This window comes from Macaca nemestrina, chromosome 17 (assembly GCF_043159975.1).
Source record: "Macaca nemestrina isolate mMacNem1 chromosome 17, mMacNem.hap1, whole genome shotgun sequence".
Lineage (NCBI taxonomy): Eukaryota > Metazoa > Chordata > Mammalia > Primates > Cercopithecidae > Macaca > Macaca nemestrina.
In genome coordinates this window covers 47413269-47431905 of record NC_092141.1, presented here as the reverse complement: position 1 = coordinate 47431905, position 18637 = coordinate 47413269, and the positions used below count along the sequence as shown (strand labels likewise).

Here is an 18637-nt window from a genome sequence, read left to right as displayed (position 1 = left end):
TGGTCTCGATCTCCTGACCTCATGATCCGCCCGTCTCGGCCTCCCAAAGTGCTGGGATTACAGGCTTGAGCCACCGCGCCCGGCCAAAATCATCTCTTAAAAGAAAATTCTAGAACTCTATACAGAGTGAAAGGAAATAGAGACGGGGCTGGGTTCTTATTCTAAAGAATGAAGTTTATGGCCAGGCGTGGTAGCTCATACCTGTAATCCCAACAGTTTGGGAGGCCAAGCCGGGAGGGTCTCTTGAGTCCAGGACTTAAAGACTGGCCAGGGCAATGTAGTGAGACTCCATCTCTAAAAAAAAAGAATGAAGTTTATGATCTTTTTATTTTAACTACTGAAGGTCTATTTTGTGTTTTTTCCAAATACAAAGTCTGCCATAGAGTTAAGCTTTGTCTGGGTGAAGTGTTTCAGTAGTATGTTCTATGTATAGGTTTCACTGTCTTAATGATTTTTTTTTTTTTTTTTTTTTTGAAACAGTCTTGCTCTGTTGCCTGGGCTGGAGTGCATAGGCACAATCTCAGCTCACTGCAACCTCTGCCTCCTGGGGTCAAGTGATTCTCCTGCCTCAGCCTACCAAGTAGCTGGGATTATAGGTGCCTGCCATCACGCCCAGCTAATTTTTGAATTTTTAGTAGAGATGGGGTTTTATTACCTTGTTGGCCAGGCTGGTCTTGAACTCCTGAACTCGGGTGATCTTGGCCTCCCAAAGTGCTGGCATTACAGGAGTGAGCCACTGCACCCGACCTCCTTAATGATTTTTTTAAAAATTAAAGTATTATGCTGAAAAGAAAAAAAAATAAAAATAAATACTATGCTGAAAACCATACTAATTAGGTTTTGATTTAGGATCAGACTTAATTTTTTATTTTTCTCTGTACATTTCAGTTGTATAGCTATATACAGCCTGAACCAACATTCAGTTTTCTGAGAATTTAAAAAAATTCACTGATGGCCAGGCATGGTGGCTCATGTCTGTAATCTCAGCACTTTGGGGGCCATGGTGGGAGGATTTTGCTTGAGTCCAGGAGTTTGGCAACATAGTGAGATCCCGTCTCTAAAAAAAAGAAAAAATTAGCCATGTGTAGTGTTGCATGCCTATAGTCGCAGCTACTCAGGAGGCTGAGGCAGGAAGATTGCTTGAGCCCAGGAGGCTGAGGTTGCAGTGAACTGTCATTGCACCAGCATACTCCAAACTGGGTGACAGGACGAGACCTTGTCTCAAAAAAAAAAAAATTAAATTTGGCTACTAAAATTATAAAAGTGTCAGAATAAATTATTGGGTCAATGTTTTGCAATGGGAAATGACCAGAATGTCTTCTTTAAAGAAATTGTTTTTCTTTCTTTTTTAAGACACAAGGCCTCCCTCTGTGTCCCAGGCTGTAGTGCAGTGGCATAATCATAGCTCACTGCAGCCTTTGAACTCCTGGCCCCAAGTGATCCTCCTGCCTCATCCTCCGTGCATGCTACCACACCTGGTTAATTAAAAAAAAAAATTTCTCCTTCCTGTAGGAGATAACAACAACAAAAAACACCTTAATTTTTTTTTTTTTGGTAGAGACTGACTGTATCTCACTTTGTTGCCCAAGCTGGTCTTGAACCTTAGCCTCAGGCAGTCTTCCCACCTCAGCCCCGCAAAGTGCTGGCATTACAGGTGTGAGTAACTGTGCCCAGCCTAAAAAATTATTTTTAAGGTAATGTACAAATTATGAAAATGTCAGGCCGGGCGCGGTGGCTCAAGCCTGTAATCCCAGCACTTTGGGAGGCCGAGATGGGCGGATCACGAGGTCAGGAGATCGAGACCATCCTGGCTAACACAGTGAAACCCCGTCTCTACTAAAAAAATACAAAAAACTAGCCGGGCGCAGTGGCGGGCGCCTGTAGTCCCAGCTACTCAGGAGGCTGAGGCAGGAGAATGGCGTGAACCCGGGAGGCGGAGCTTGCAGTGAGCTGAGATCCGGCCACTGCACTCCAGCCTGGGCGGCAGAGCGAGACTCCGTCTCAAAAAAAAAAAAAAGAAAAAAAAAGAAAATGTCAAACACTATAAAAATAAGTGGCCAGGAGCAGTGGCTCATGCCTGTAATCCCAGCACTTTGGGAGACCAAGGCAGGAGGAGGATTGCTTGAGCCCAAGAGTTCGAGACCAGCCTTGGCAACATAGGGAGACACTGTCTTTACCAGAAAAAAAAAAAAAAAAAAATTCAGGCAGGGTGGTACATGCCTGTGGTCCCAGTTGCTTGGGAGGCTGAGGTGGAAGGATCATTTGAAGCTTGGGAAGTCGAGGCCACTCAATGAGCTGTGATTGTGCCACTGCACACTAGCCTGGGCAACACAGCGAGAACTTCTCTCAAAGGAAAAAAAGTAATGTAAAAATAATTTTGAAATCTATCTTTACCTCTTGTCTTATCTTGCCAACACTGTAATGCCATCTTGGCATGAAGAAGGCATTTCTAAGAATGAAACCAAAACCCAGAAGGAAAAAAAAGAAATTGTTGTGTTGGAATGCATTAGAAAGTAGAGCCAGGAGCAGTGGCTCACTCCTATAATCTGAGAACTTTAGGAGGCCAAGGTGGGAGGATGGCTTGAGCCTAAGAGTTTTAGATCTGCCTGGGCAACATAGGGAGACCCCGTCTCTACAAAAAAATTAAAAATTATTCAGGCGTGGTGGCACATGCCTGTGGTCCCAGCTGCTCAGGCGGATCGCTTGGGCCTGGGAGGTTCGAGGCTGCAGTGAGTGATTATCATGACACTGCACTCTCAGCTTCCGGAATAAGACACTGTCTCTCACACACACACACACAAAAAGGTTGGGCATGGTAGCTCATGTCTGTAATCCCAGCACTTTGAGAGGCCGAGACAGGCAGATTGCTTAAGCCTAGGAATTCAAGACTAGCCTGGGTAACATGGCAAAATGGTGTCTCTACCAAAAACAATAAAAAATTAGCCAGGCATGGCGACATACACCTGTAGTGCCAGTTACTTGGGAGAATTGCTTGAGCCTAGGATGCGGAGGTTGCGGTGAGCCAAGATCATGCTACTGCACTGCAGACAGATTGAGACTGTCTCAAAAAAAAAAAAAAAAATTGTAAGCACACTTTAAAAAAACACTATGCAAATGACAGCATTTGACAGATGAAGGGCATGTTTTCTAATACAGAAAGATCTAATACTAATCAGTTTGAAAAAGGCAACTAAGGCAACTAATTCATGTCCCAAAAACCAGCTTACAGAAGAGGAAATATGAATGGCCAGTGAACATTAAAGGATACTCAACTGAAATACAAATTCAAATGCAAGATGAAGCCAGATGCAAGGTAATCATGATGATGATGAAAGAAAATCTGGAGGAATTAAACTTAATTGTTACCTAGCTATAACAATTAAGGTAATATGGTATTGCAAATAGACCAGTGGACCAAAATGAACAGTCCAGAAACAGACTGGCACATATACTATAACCCATATTATGATAAAAGTGACATGGCACTATGATAGGAAAAGGAAAGTCAAATCAATGGTATTGGTTAATTAATTTCTGTATCAGGGAAGAAAGTATCTTGACTTTACCTCACACCACACACAAAAGTCATTTCCAGATAAATTGCTGATCTAAATGTGAAAAAAGTGTTTTAGAAAAAAAGTTTCATGTCAGCAAAGATTAATTTGGATCTCAAAGTGGTTAAATATAAAGGAAGTGTGATAAATTGGTGCTATATTAAGAGCAAGAACACCTCATCAAAAGATATCATTAAGCAAGTGAAGAGTCAAGCCACAGAGTGGGAGAAGATATTTGCAGTACCTGTATCTGACAAAGGACTCCTTGTACACTAAAGAACTATACATTAATAGCAGAGAAAAGGCTGGGCGCAGTGGTTCATGCCTGTAATCCCAGCACTTTGAGAGGCTGAGGCAGGTGGATCACCTGAGGTCAGGAGTTCGAGACCAGCCTGGCCAACATCATGAAACCCCATCTCCACTAAAAATAAAAAAATTAGCCAGGCATAGTGACAGGCACTTGTAATCCCAGCTACTTGGGAGTCTGAGGCAGGAGAATTGCTTGAACCCGGGAGACGGAGGTTGCAGCGAGCTGAGATCGTGCCATTGCACTCCAGGCTGGGCGACACAGCAAGACTGTGTTGCAAAAAAAAAAAAAAAAAACTCAGAGAAAAATACTCACTTTTTTGTTTGTTTGTTTGAAGAGAATTTGAATAGCATCCCAAAAGAAAATACTCAAAAGGCCAAACATTTAGAAAGCAACTCAACCTCATTTTGTCTTCAGAGAAGTACTGTTTTACTGTACACCCATCACAGTGACTCAGTGAAAATGTTAGGAAGGATATGGAGAAATAAAAAACTCTCATACGTTGTTAATGGGAATGTAAGTTGATATGCCATTTTGGAAAAGTAGCATTATGTACTAAAACTGAACATAAACATGCACTGTAACCCAGTAGTGCTACTTCAAGATATATGCACTTATGAATGTTCATAGCACTGCTATTCATAATAGCCCAAAGGTGGAAACTGTCAAATACCCATCAATAGAAGAATATTAATAAAGAGTGGGATAATCATATAGTTGAATATTACACAATGAAAATGAACAACAACTACTTTAAATAATAATATGAATGAATCTTGCAGATGATACTAAGTGAAATAAACCAGTCACAGGAATGTGTACCAGAGGTTCCTAAACTTTTTCCCTTTATGGTTCATGGCAACCCCAGGCCAAAAGAAATACCTGACAGTTCTGTTTATTAAGTAGTTAGATCCAAATAACTTCATATTATTTATGTCCTAACAACTTAAGATCTGTTTTTTAAAATGCACAAAAATTGAAGAAAAAAACTTTCATTCTTAGACAACCGCCTTAACTAATGGGATGTTTGTGTGTTGGGCACTGTACAGCATCTCAAACCTTGGAATCAGATTGGATACCACCACTCTCATCTTTTTTTTTTTTTTTTTTTTGAGATGGAGTCTCACTTTTTCGCCGAGCCTGGAGTGCAGTGGCATGATCTCTGCTCACTTGCGCCTTTGCCTTCTGAGTTCAAGCAGTTCTGCCTCAGCCTCCCCAGTAGCTTGGATTACAGGTGCGTGCCACCACACCTGGCTAATTTTTTATATTTTTGGTAGGAACAGGTTTCACTATGTCGGCCAGACTGGTCTCGAACTCCTGACCTCAAGTGATCCGCCTGCCTTGGCTTCCCAAAGTGCTGGGATTACAGGCGTGAGCCACCGCGCCCAGCTTCATCTGATGTTCCATATTGACTTTTGCATATTACTCTTTTTATCACAGCAACCACTGAAAACACAGCTTCATAAAGATGTCATTGAAAGCAATGTAGTGTAGCAATCTAGTATTTGGGATAGTGCAATGCAGATGTTGAATGTTGTTTCTCTCTAAGAATATCTTGCAGTGCGTCAGGGTACCTTGTTGCAGTTTGGAAACTGGGTGTATAATACATGATCCCATTTATATGAAGTTCAAAACAGGCAAAATTTAGTTGTTGGAAGTAGACACTATCCTTGGACAGTAGTGATGATACAGGGACAGATATGAGGGGAGGCTTCTGAGATTCTGGTTATACTTTTTTATTATCTGGATGCTGGTTACAAGTGAAAATTTATCCAGCTTCACATGTAAAATATGAGTTGTGCACTATTCTGTATGCATGTTGTACTTTGATTTAAAATTTTTAAAATAGGCTGGGTGTGGTGGCTCATGCCCATAATCCCAGCACTTTGGGAGGCTGAGGTGGGTGGATTACTTGAGGTCAGGAATTTGACACCAGCCTGGACAGCATGGTGAAACCCCGTCTCTACTAAAAATACAAAACTTAGCTGGGCGTGGTGACGGGTGCCTGTAATCCCAGCTACTCAGGAGGCTAAGGCAGAAGAATCACTTGAACCTGGGAGGTGGCGGTTGCAATGAGCTGGGATTGCACGGCTGCACCCCAGCCTGGGCTACAGAGTGAGACCCTGTCTCAAAAGAGAAAAAAAAAAGAAGTTTTAAAATAACATCAGCCTTCACCTATCAGATTGTCATGCTTTAAAAATTCAAATCACTCATACCCTTTAACCAACAATACCATTTAAAGAATTTTTCCTCCAGGAATACTTGTTGAATGTGTGGAAAATCCTATTAAAGGATATTCAGTGTTTGTTCATAAATAGCATTGTTTATGATGGCAAAAATTGAAAACAACTTTATACTAATCAGGAATGGAATATCACAGTGCATTTATAAAGAATGAGTATTCTATATATACTAGAGATGCCAGAACATAGAGCAAGTAGGGAGAATAAAAAGTTTGTTACAAAGTAGCGTGAATAGAATCATCTTATGTGTGTGTTTTGTTTCTGTTTTTTTGGTAGAAGTGGGGTCTGGCTCTGTTCCCCAGGCTGGTCTTGAATTCCCAGCGTTAGGCGGTCTTCCTGCTGTGGCTTCCTAAAGTGCTGGCATTATAGGTATGAGCCACTTTGCCTAGCCACCATTGTGGGTTTTTTGTTTGTTTGTTTTAAGATAGGGTCTTGTTCTGTTATCCAGGCTGGAATGCAGTGGTGCAGTCACCACTCAATACAACCTCTACCTCCTAGGCTCAAGTGGTCCTCCCTAGTAGCTGGGACTTACAGATGTTTACTGCATGCTCAGCTAATTTTTGTATTTTTTGTAGAGATGAGGTTTTGCCACGTTGTTCAGGCTGGTGTTGAACTCCTGGGTTCAAGTGATCTTCCTGCCACAGCCTTCCAAAGTGTTGGAATTATAGGCGTGAGCCACCATGCCTGTGTTTTGTTTTTTTTTGGTTTTTTTTTTGTTTTAAATATGGGGAAAACATGTATATTTATGCATTTGCATTGAAAGAAGAATATAGGGGAACACAACAAAAGTTTAATGGTGTTTACTCAAGGGGTAGGATCGCAGTTGCTTTTTACTTTGTACATATATGCTCTATTTTTTTTTTTTTTTTTTGAGACGGAATTTCACTCTTTTTGCCCAAACTGGAGTGCAGTGGCATCTGCAACTTCCGTTTCCCAGGTTCAAGTGATTCTTCTGCCTCAGCCTCCTGAGTAGCTGGGATTACAGGTGCCCGCCACCACGCCCAGCTAATTTTTTGTATTTTTAGTAGAAGTGGGGTTTCACCATGTTAGGCTGGTCTCAAACTCCTGACCTCAGGTGATCCACCTGCCTTGGCCTCCCAAAGTGCTGGGATTACGGGTGTGAGCCACCGCGCCCGGCCTCAAAATAAAAATGTGGAAAACAACATTTCTTTTGGTGCATCTATCTTGATACCATATTTCTCCGTGAGAAGCTTCAGCTGTTCCTCCTCCTTCGTGTCCATCTTCTGAACTGCCTTGTTGGCATTGTAGTACAAAACCGCAAGTTATCTGTCACAAAAATTGAATCTCGGTAGGTGATCACAAGCATTCTCGGCAACAAAGATGTATTCATAGACCACATAAGCTGTTCCTCTAGTTTCAGGTGTGTTCCCTACTCTGATTTGATGAATAGGTCCATATTTCCCAAATATACATTGATTCAACTGTGATTTTGTATGGCAAATTTCTTACGTACAATATCCGATTTACTTCAGGTGGAAGTCGAATGCTTACCCTCTTGGCCGCTTGCATTGCTGTCTTGGCAGACTGATGAGGTTACTGTAGCAAATACTGAAATTCTTCTGGATAGCTTCCAAGCTCACTGGGCTTCAGGTGCTGCATAGCGTCAGGGGCAGGATATCAACACCCAAGCACTGCTGGAAGCTGTTACAGCACCCTCAGAATAGCACTGTCTTATGCCAAGACACATCCGTGTAGCGTTCCATTTCGAATCGACTCCCTGGGCTTTTAAGTGAAGACTTTCAGACTTATTTCTGACACTGTATACTACATATTCAGCATTTCATTCTTTTTTTTCTTTTCTTTTCTTTTTTTTTTTTTTTTTGAGATGACATCTCACTCTGTTGCCCAGGCTGGAGTGTAGTGGTGCAGTCTTGGCTCACTGCAACCTCCACCTCCTGGGTTCAGACTATTCTCCTGCCTCAGCCTACTGAGTAGCTGGGACTACAGGCGCGTGCCATCACACCTGACTATTTTTTGTATTTTTAGTAGAGACGGGAATTTCACTATGTTGGCCAGGCTAGTCTCGAACTCCTGACTTCATGATCTGCCCGCCTCAGCCTCCCAAAGTGCTGGGATTACAGGCGTGAGCCACCGCACCCGGCCCTATTCAACATTCTTGAGGTGCTAACCTGTACAGTTAAAATTAGTAAAAAGCCAGCAAAGTCAACTGAAAAAATATAACAGTAAGATAATTTGGTAAAGGCGTTGATTACATGTTTATAATTAAAAATTCAGTTTTTCTGTGTGCAATATAGGAAGGATTATATCTGACTCAAAATAATAAAACACCTCTTTGGGAGGCCGAGGCGGGCAGATCACGAGGTCGGGACATCAGGACCATCCTGGCTAACATGGTGAAACCCCGTCTCTACTAAAAATACAAAAAATTAGCTGGGCGTGGTGGTGGACGCCTGTAGTCCCAGCTACTTGGGAGGCTGAGGCAGGAGAATGGCTTGAACCCGGGAGGCCGGGCTTGCAGTGAGCCGATATTGGGCCACTGCATTCCAGCCTGGGCGGCAGAGTGAGACTCCATCTCAAAATAATAATAATAATAATAATAAAACACCTCAAGGAGTAAAAAGACACCCAGAAGTCTTCAATAAATGTAGAAGAGACAATATTTTGTTCCTAGATTGGAAGATTTGGGGTTTTAAAGATGTAACTTTTCCCAGAATCTGTATATTCAGTGTGAACTTAATCAGAATCCCCAGAACAGTTCTTAGAACCAAGTTAAAAAAGTTAAAAATGTGTAGTGAGAAAAAATATATCTGTTATATAATAGAGGATTAAAGTTTATTAAGCATGTTCAAAACTCTTGCAAATCAATAAGAAAAGGAGGACTGAAAAGAAGTGTGCCATTATGTTGACAGTGATTTTCCTCTGTAGATGGTAACATTGAGCAATTCTTTATGAAATTCCCTACATTTTCTAATGTTTTTAAAAACTAATGTTTTTAAATACTGAAATCAGAGGAAACAAATGTTTTACAGTTCCTTATCTAGAATACAGAATGAGTTTTCTTATAGAGACAGAAAGTGGTTTTTTTTTTTTTTTGAGATGGAGTCTTAATCTGTCACCAGGCTGGAATGCAGTGACGCGATCTTGGCTCACCACAACCTCTGACTCCCTAGTTCAAGCATTTCTCCTGCCTCAGCCTCCCTTGTAGCTGGGATTACAGGCATGCACCACCACTCCCAGCTAATTTTTGTATTTTTAGCAGAGATGGGGTTTCACCATGTTTTCCAGATAGTCTTGATCTCCTGACCTCGTGATCAGCCCACTTTAGCCTCCCAAAGTGCTGGGATTACAGGTGTGAGTCACTGTGCCCAGCAGAAAGTGTTTTCTTATAGCCATACTGCCCTCTCCTTCTGCCTCATGGAAACACTTTTGATTTTCACCACATATTGGTAGTGAAGCTTCAAGAAGAGAAGCTGAGAAACTTATCCCAAATATAGAGATTGTTGGTATACATTGTGTTATGTATGACTGGTTATCTATCGCCGGCTAGGCTTTACATCTAACTAGATTTTTGTTTTGAATTTCCATTTGTGCTATGGTAACATCTCCTACCACTAACACAGTCATACTATTTTGAAAATTATGCCATTGACTTAGAAAGTGAGCTATAGAGTTGGAGCATCTCGGTAAATACACATAAGTTCGTTATTTTAACCATTGGGGGAAAAAACTCCTGATTTCTTGTTTCATGGATGATTGACCTAGTGACATCATCATCATAAACGGACAGTATATTTAAGTTTTAGTAAAGGGTTGCCCTTTTATTTGAATATTCTCTGAAATAACACTTTAAAGAAGCAACAACAGATAAAAGACCTTAATTGTAAGGTATAAAGTACAAAGAAAAGGAATATCAATATTCTAATATAATTTTTTTCAGAGTACATTTCAGATGAATTTTTTTCCCCACAGAAACAGGATCTCACTTTGTCGCCCAGACTCTGGTATAGTGGAGCAGTTATGGCTCACTGCAACCTCAGCCTCCCAAGTACCTGGGGCACACGCCGTCACACTTGGCTAATTTTTTAAATTTTTTGTGGCAGTGGGGGTCTCCCTACGTTCTCCAGGCTGTCCTCAAACTGCTGGTCTCAAGCAATCCTCCCACCTTGGCCTCCAAGAGCGCTGGGATTACAGGTGTGAGTCACCACGCCCAACCGCAGATGAGTTTTTTACTTTTTAAAATTATTTGTTTTTGAGACAGGATTTTGCTGTGTTGTCCAGGCTGGAGTGCAGTGGTACAGTCATGACTCACTGCCGCCTCGACCTTCAGGGCTCAAGTGATCCTTCCATCTCAGCCACCCAATTAGTTGGGACTACAGGTATGTACTACCATGTCTGGCTAATTTTTTATTTTTTGTGGAGACAGGGGTCTCGCTACATTGCCCAGGCTGATCTCAAACTCCTGGTCTCAAGCAATCCTCTCGTCTCTGCATGCCAAATTGCTGGGATTACAGGTGTGAGCCACCATGCCAGCCTTCAGATGAGTTTTGAGATCAGAGGATAGTAATAAATGAATCATGTAAGTGACAATAACTCATGTTTGTTAAATGAAACATAGTCTTTTATGTTAGAGGTAAAGGATACATTTGTAAGACTTTCTTTTTTAAAAAAATTAAATACGTACAAAAATAGAATAGAATAATGGATTCCTGTCTGTCACCTAGCTTTAACAGTTACCAATTCTTGGCCAGTCTTGTTACTGAATCTGTTCTCCCATTCACTTTCCCCTTTCATGTGGCATTTGGAAGCAAATCTAGACATCAGATGATTTCTTTGTTTTTGTTGTTTTTTGAGACAGAGTTTCACTGTTGTTGCCCAGGCTGGAGTGCAGTGGTGCAATCTCGGCTCACTACAACCTCCACCTCCCAGGTTCAAGCAATTCTCCTGCCTCAGCCTCCTGATAGCAGGGACTACAGGCACGCACCACCACGCCTGGCCAATTTTTGTATTTTTAGTAGAGATGGGTTTTACCATGCTGGCCGGGTTCGTCTCGAACTCCTGACCTTATGATCCACCCGCCTCGGCCTCCCAAAAGTGCTGGGATTACAGGCGTGAGCCACCGCGCCCGGCCTAATTTTTGTATTTTTACTAGAGATAGGGTTTCACTATGTTGGCCAGGATAGTCTCAATCTCTTGACCTCGTGATCCACCCACCTTGGCCTCCCAAAGTGCTGGGATTACAGTCGTGAGCCACCGCGCCTGGCCCAAAATATTTTTTTTTAAAAAGAAAATATTGAATGTATATCTTGTACTAGGCACTGTGCTAGGTATTGAGAATATAGTGGTAACTATGGTCACCTCATAGAATGTAGAGTGTGATGGAATAATATATTTAACAAATGACTGTTTAAGTGAATGCATGCATGTCTTGATGTTACCATGGAGGTAAAAAAACAGTGTGTCATGAGAAAGTTTAACAGGACACAATTTAGATTGCCGAGTCAGGGGAAGATCTCTGAGGAAGTGACATAGTAGTTGAGAGGATTTGGATGAATTATAAACTAACTAGGCAAAGAATTATGTTACCAGTGCTTCATGTAGAGGTAGTAGCATATGTGTGCAAAAATTATCAGCCAAAAGAAACCTAAGGTGGCAGGAATGTAGGAGACAGGGAGAAACAACAATGAGGTCAGAAATATAGGCAGGCATCAAGGCCGGAGGCAGTGGCTCGTGCCTGTTTCCCAGCACTGTGGGAGGCCTCGGTGGGAGTATCACTTGAGCCCGAGTTCATAGACCAGGCTAGGCAACATAGTGTGACCCAGTCTCTACAAAAAATAGGAAAATTAGCCAGGCATGGTTGTGCATGCCTGTAGTACCAGCTACTATCTGGGGCTGAGGTGGGCGGATTGCTTGAGCCCAGGAAGGAGATTGAGGCTCTAGTGAGCCATGATCATGCCACTGCCCTCCTGCTTGTGAGACAGAGGCCAGACTGTCTCCCAGGGAGAAAAAAAGAAAAAGAAAAAGAAAGAAAAAAAGGCCAGGCATGGTGGCTCACACCTGTTATCCCAGCACTTTGGGAGGCCGAGACAGGTGGATCACCTAGGTCAGGAGTTCGAGACCAGCCTGGCCAATATGGTGAAACCCCATTTCTACTAAAAATACAGAAATTAGCTGGGCGTGGTGGTGGGTGCCTGTAATCCCAGCCACTCGAGAGACTGAGGCATGAGAATTGCTTGAACCTGGGAGGCAGAGGTAGTGAGCCGAGATGGCACCACTGCACTCCAGCCTGGGTGACAAGAGCGAAACTCCATCTCGAAAAAAAAAAAAGCAGGGGTCACGTGGCTTTTAGGAGCTCAGAGGTAACATTACAGATTTTGGGTTTTGTTCTACAGGGAGGGTGGCATTTAAATAAAGGTTTTAAACAAGAGAATGGCCTGATACGAGTTTTTCTTTCTTTTTTTTTTTTTTACGATTCTGGCTACTGTGTGGACAGTGATTTTGAGGGAGACAAGTGGTAGTGGAGAGACTAATTCTATCAAACTTTTACAGTAATCTAGGTGAAATATTTGAGACATAAATCCTATACATATATATAAGCATTGTATTATTTCAGGTTCTTATATGATGCATATATAATGTAGATATACAATTCAGAAGCAAAGGTGGAATTTTATTACACTTTTCAGGAACTTGTTCACTTCATTTAGCATGGTCATTTTTCCTTGATAACAACCCCTTTTCATTTCTGAAGTTTTTGGCTATTTAAAGAGTCTCTGAGAGAGTTCCAAACATGAATGAGATGCACAGGTTTCATTGGTATATGTGAGTGTGTGCATGCAATTATGTGCCTTCAGGTTTTCTTAGACCATAGGTGTTTTTTGGTTGGTTGGTTGGTTTTGAGACAGAGTCTCGGTGTCACCCAGGCTAGAGTGCAGTGCACAAATATCAGCTCATTGCAACCTCTGCCTCCTGACTTCGAGCAATTATTGTGCCTTAATTTCCCAGGTAGCTGGGACACGCAGCCATGCTGGGCCAGTTTTTGTTTTTTTGATACAGTCAAGGTTTCACCATGTTGGCCAGGCTGATCTTGAATTTTACCCGTGATGTAGTGCTTAGCAAGGCAATGTTAGCAGGTAGCTTTTAATAAGGCTCTGATATAATTTATTCCATTTAAAATTTTGATAAATCTGGAATTCATTTTTGTTACATTTTATTAGGTAGGCATCTTTGTTTACCCATTTTTATGAACTCTTTATTAAGCAATTTTTTTCTTTCCTCAGTGGTCTTAAAATGCTTTTGTCATACGTTAATTTTTATATACACTAAGGTCTGTTTCTGAACATTGCATTTTGTTCTGTTGGTTGGTCTGTCTTCATACCTGTATAATATTGTTTTAATTGTATTTTTATTGTCTGTTTTTATCTCTGGTGGGAGATAATTTGCCTACTTCTAGAAAAGTAATTGATATAGCCCTTTAATAGCTTCATTATGCTACGGGTACATAATATAAATACTGTAATGAACTAAAATAAGTTTTAAAAATCTTATATGAGAATCATTACCGGAACACAAAGCATCAGTTTTCTCTTTTCTAAGCTCTGTTTCATAAGATGTATGAATCTATGAGGGGATTAACCTTTAAATCTTCTATCATTTCTATAAAAATATTTTAAATTGTCCATTTAATACTTTAAAAAATTTCCTTTTATATTATCTTCAAGAGGCAATGTAGGGTAAGTTGTTAAGAACATGGATATAGAGACAAACTGCCTGGGTCAGATTCCTGCTTTGCCCTATCCTAATTTTGTGATTTTTGAGAAGGTTATTTAACTGTGAATGCCTCAGTTTCCTTGTCTGTAAAAGGATAGAATGAATAATTTATGAAAAGCACTGAGAACAGTGCCTGACACATAAAAGATCTCTGTATGATTAGAAGCTATTTTTATTCTGGATTGGTATCCAAAAGCCCCTTTAATTCATAAAAATGTATTAATTTCAGGCCTGGCACAGTGGCAGACACCTGTAATCTCAGCACATTCGGAGGCCGAGGCAGGTGGATCACCTGCCTGGCCAACGTGGTGAAACCCCGTCTCTACTAAAAATACAAAAATTAGCTGGGTGTGGTGGCGGGCACCTGTAATCCCAGCTACTCCAGAGGCTGAAGCAAGGGAATCACTTGAACCTGGGAGATGGAGGTTGCAGTGAGTCAAGTTCATGCCACTGTACTCTAGCCTGGGCAACAAGAGCGAAACTCCGTCTCAAAAAAAAAATTACTTTGCATTTTTTAGATAAACTTGGTAAGGATGAGTTGAAACAAATTACCCTTGCCCCACAATTTAAATGTGATCCTATTTTATTAACTAGAGAAACTCATACCTGTAATCCCAGCACTTTGGAAGGCCGAGGTGGGCAGATCACGAGGTCAAGAGATCGAGACCATCCTGGCTAACAATGGGGAAACCCTGTCTGCACTAAAAATACAAAAATTACCTGGGCGTGGTGACGCGTGCCTGTAGTCCAGGCTATTCAGGGGTCTGAGGCAGGAGAATCACTTGAACCTGGGAGGCGGAGGTTGCAGTGAGCTGAGATCATGCCACTGCACTCCAGCCTGGGGACAGAGTGAGAGACTCTGTTCCCCTGCCCCCCAAAAAAAAAGAAAAAGAAAATTTAAACAGCCAAATATAGAATCTCATTTAGTAGGATACACCAGTTTTTAGTCATTAAAGGAATACGATGAATTGTAAAATAACATAAATTTTGTTTTTAGGCAAAGTAGTTGTATAACTTGTTTTTGTTTATTCTTTTTTTGTTTTTTTGAGACAGAGTTTTGCTCTGTCACCCAGACTGGTATGCAGTGCATGATCTTGACTCACTGCAACCTCTGTCTCCTGAGTTCAAGCGATTCTCTGCCCCAGCCTCCTGAGTAGCTGGGATTACAGGTGCCTGCCACCACGGGCCTGTTTAATTTTTGTATTTTTATTAGAGACAGGGTTTCTCCATGTTGGCCAGGCTGGTCTCGAACTGTTGACTTCAGGTGATCCACCCGCCTTGGCCTCCCAAAGTGTTGGGATTACAGGTGTGAGCCACCATGCCCAGCCTATTTATTCTATTTTTAAAAAGAAATTCTAAGCCTTAAGTTTGATAATGATGAGTCAGTCATTTTGGTAAGAAGCGAAGATTTTTATCTTAGTGTTTTTGGAGTGTGTTTTTATATTTATTGTGATAATTCTTCTGTCACAAATCAGAAATTTATCCCCTTGTTAAGCCCATGTTACGAGAATGTGGTCATAAGTTCTCAGCTTTATTTTCCCTGAGTTATTCTGTTTTGGTTGTCAAGTAAATAAGACAGCAATTAATAGTAGTGAATTTTACAGGATGCATTCCCAGAAACTCTTACTTTTCTGTAGCAGAAAACAAAGTCCTCTATACGAATAGCAAATATAGGCTGAACGCAGTGGCTTACACCTGTAACCCCAGCACTCAGAGAGGCTGAGGCAGGAGGATCACTTGAGCCCAGGAGTTCGAGACTGCAGTGCTGCATTGAGCTATAATTGTGCCACTGTACTGCAGCCTGGGTGACAGAGTAAGACCATAAATAAATAAATAAATGAATAACAAATCTTTCCTGATGAAGGTTTTAACGTTAACATAAATGTCTAACTATTACGTGAAGATAACATTGCTGCCTTTCCTTCCTGAGCATGTGGTGGTCCCTGTCCCCTCTCCCCTGTAGCAGTTATACATTTTTTGAAGTAGTCATTATGGATTTGGATTAATATATTTACCTAATTTGACCTGACCTCCATTGTGACTAGTGATTTATGCCCAAGAGTGTGCTCAGGTTTTTTTATGTTTTCTGTGCACCAAGTAAACTGGCCCATTTTGAGAGTGACCTTGTCCTCTTTATGAAACCCATGTTCTCATCAACTGAGCTGTTAAGTGTCTGTAATATAAAGTCAAATAAATCCTGCTTTCTAGGGCACTGTATTATTTATATAGCACATGTAAATTCAGAAGCATTTGGTCTTGAGATCAGGAGTTCAAGACCAGCCTGGCCAACATGGTGAAACCCCATCTCTGCTAAAAATACAAAAAAAAAATTAGGCGTGGTGATGCGTGCCTGTAATCCTAGCTACTAGGGATCCTGAGTGGGAGGATTGCTTGAACCCGGGAGACAGAGGTTGCAGTGAACCGAGATTGCACCACTACACACTGTTGGTATTGTATCGCCTGGGCAGCAGAGCAAGACTCCGTCTCAGAAAAAAAGCATTTGGTGACATTGAGGTGGGTTGCAGGGAGGGACAATAGTATTTGTCTTTTTGTTTATTTATTTATGTTTTTGAGGCAAGGTCTCACTCTCACCCAGGCTGTTTTGTAGAGACAGGGTGTCACTCTGTTGCCCAGGCTGGTCTCCAGCTCTTGGGCTCAAGCAGTCCCCTTGCCTCAACCTCCCGAATAACTGGGACTACAGGTGCAGTTTATATTTTATAAATTTATTTATATTTATAAATAGGATCTTATTATGTTGCCCAGGCCTGTCTCAAACTCCTGACCTCAAGCAATACTCCCTCCTTCGCCTCCTTAGTAGCTGGAATGACAGGCTCAAACCACAGCACTCAGCCTTAAAATGTTATTTTAAATTGTAGTTCTAAAAAGTCAGAATGTATAAACGATTATGACATGATTAGAAATCCTGCCATCCTGTATTACTATAGACATGCTTTACTATTGGTGTGTTTTTGAAATGTTATACCCAGGACTGAACTGAGATTTTTGAGGTGGCCGTATTGACCAGCTCTGTTTTTGCTATTATTTTGATAATTTTACATTGACTCTCCAGTTGTAAGTAAAAAAGTTAACAGTTTAACATTTCTTTAATGATTTTTATCTGTATTTAATAAATACATAATTATACAGCGCTTTGTAGTACTTGCCATGTTCCAGGTACTGTTCTAGGTGGTTTACAAATACCAATTTGTAACGATTATATACTACTATTAAAATATTTTTATATCAATTGCAGAAATTTGTTAGTGTTACATTTCTCTTAAGCATCTTTTCTGAAATTAATCAAGTTACATTTATCAAATATGATTAAAGTAAAAATGAGAATTAAATTGCAAAACTTTTAAGTCATAATTAATTGTTTTTTATTTCAGCTTTACCAACAGGGACGATTATGTCAACTGGGCAGTGAATTTTGTGAATTGGAAGTTTTTGCTAAAGTACTGAGAGCTTTGGATAAAAGGTAAATTCTTTTTTTTTTAATTGTAAAATATACATAACACAAAATTTACCATTTTAACCGAATTCAGTGGCATTAAGTATATTCACATTGTGGGCCAGGTGCAGTGGCTCACGCCTGTAATCCCAGCACTTTGGGAGGCTGAGTTGGGCAGATCACGAGGTCAGATCGAGACCATCCTGGCTCACATGGTGAAACCCCGTCTCTACTAAAAATACAAAAAATTAGCTGGGCGTGGTGGTGGGCGCCTGTAGTCCCAGCTACTTGGGAGGCTGAGGCAGGAGAATGGCATGAACCCGGGAGGCGGAGCTTACAGTGAGCCAAGATGGCGCCACTGCACTCCAGCCTGGGCGACTGAGCAAGACTTTGTCTCAAAAAAAAAAAAAAAAAGAAAAGTATATTCACATTGTGCAACCATCAACACCATTTATTTCCAGAACTTTTTCATTACCCTAAACAAAAGCTCCTTACCCACTAAATAGTAACTCCCCATTCCCTCTTCCCCTTATCCTGTGTAGCCACCATTGTACTTTAGATGAGTTTAACTGCTCTGATATCCCATATAAGTGGAATCTTATAATGTTTATCCTTTTGTATGTGTTATATTTCATTTAGCATCATGTTTTTAAGGTTCATCTATGTTGTAGCACAAGTTAGAATTTTATTTTTTTTTTATGGCTAGATTATATTCCATTGCGTGCATATACCACATTTTGTTTATTCATCTATCAGTGGATATTTGGGTTCTTTCTACCTTTTGGCTAGTGTGAATAATACTGCTGTGAACATGAGTGTAGAAATACCTCTTCAAGTCCCTGCCTTCAGTTATTTTGGTTATATACCCAGAAGTTGAATTGCTGGATTATATGGTAATTCTATTTTTATTTGTTTATTTTTTAAGACACTTAGTTTCACTATGCTGTACAGGCTGCCTTTGAACTCCTGGGCTTAAGGGATCCTCTTTCTCAGCCTCCCTGCCAGCTGGGACTACAGGCGCTATGCCACTGCACCCAACTCCTATTTCCAGTTTTTTTGAGGAACTGTCATACTGTTTTCCATACTTTTTTTTTTTTTTTTTTTTGGAGACGGGGTCTTGCTCTGTTGCCTAGGTTGGAGTTCAGTGGCATGTTCGTAGCTCACTGCAAACTGAAACTCTCCTTGGCTCAAAGCCATCCTCCCACCTCAGCCTCCTGAGTAGCTGGGACTATAGGCACATGCTACCACACCCAACTAACTTTTTTTATTTTTAGTAGAGACGAGGTCTCACTATGTTGCCCAGGCTGGTCTTGAACTCCTGGACTCAAGTGAT

At 41.0% G+C, this 18637-nt stretch overlaps 1 protein-coding gene and 1 pseudogene across 2 annotated transcripts in view; one reads left to right on the top strand and one right to left on the bottom strand.

Annotated features, from left to right (window-relative positions):
* The window catches only part of LOC105476862 (amyloid beta precursor protein binding protein 2), a 78840-nt gene that overhangs the window by 5752 nt on the left and 54451 nt on the right, over positions 1-18637 (top strand). Inside the window, exon 2 of one of the 2 annotated variants that reach the window (XM_011733143.2) lies at positions 17243-17331. In XM_011733143.2, the coding sequence (XP_011731445.1) occupies positions 17243-17331 (89 nt within the window). Of the gene's footprint in view, positions 1-17242; positions 17332-18637 lie in introns of those variants that run through there. The other variant, XM_071082807.1, reaches the window with a different exon arrangement.
* Positions 7244-7634, bottom strand: LOC112425749 (splicing factor 3B subunit 6 pseudogene; annotated as a pseudogene).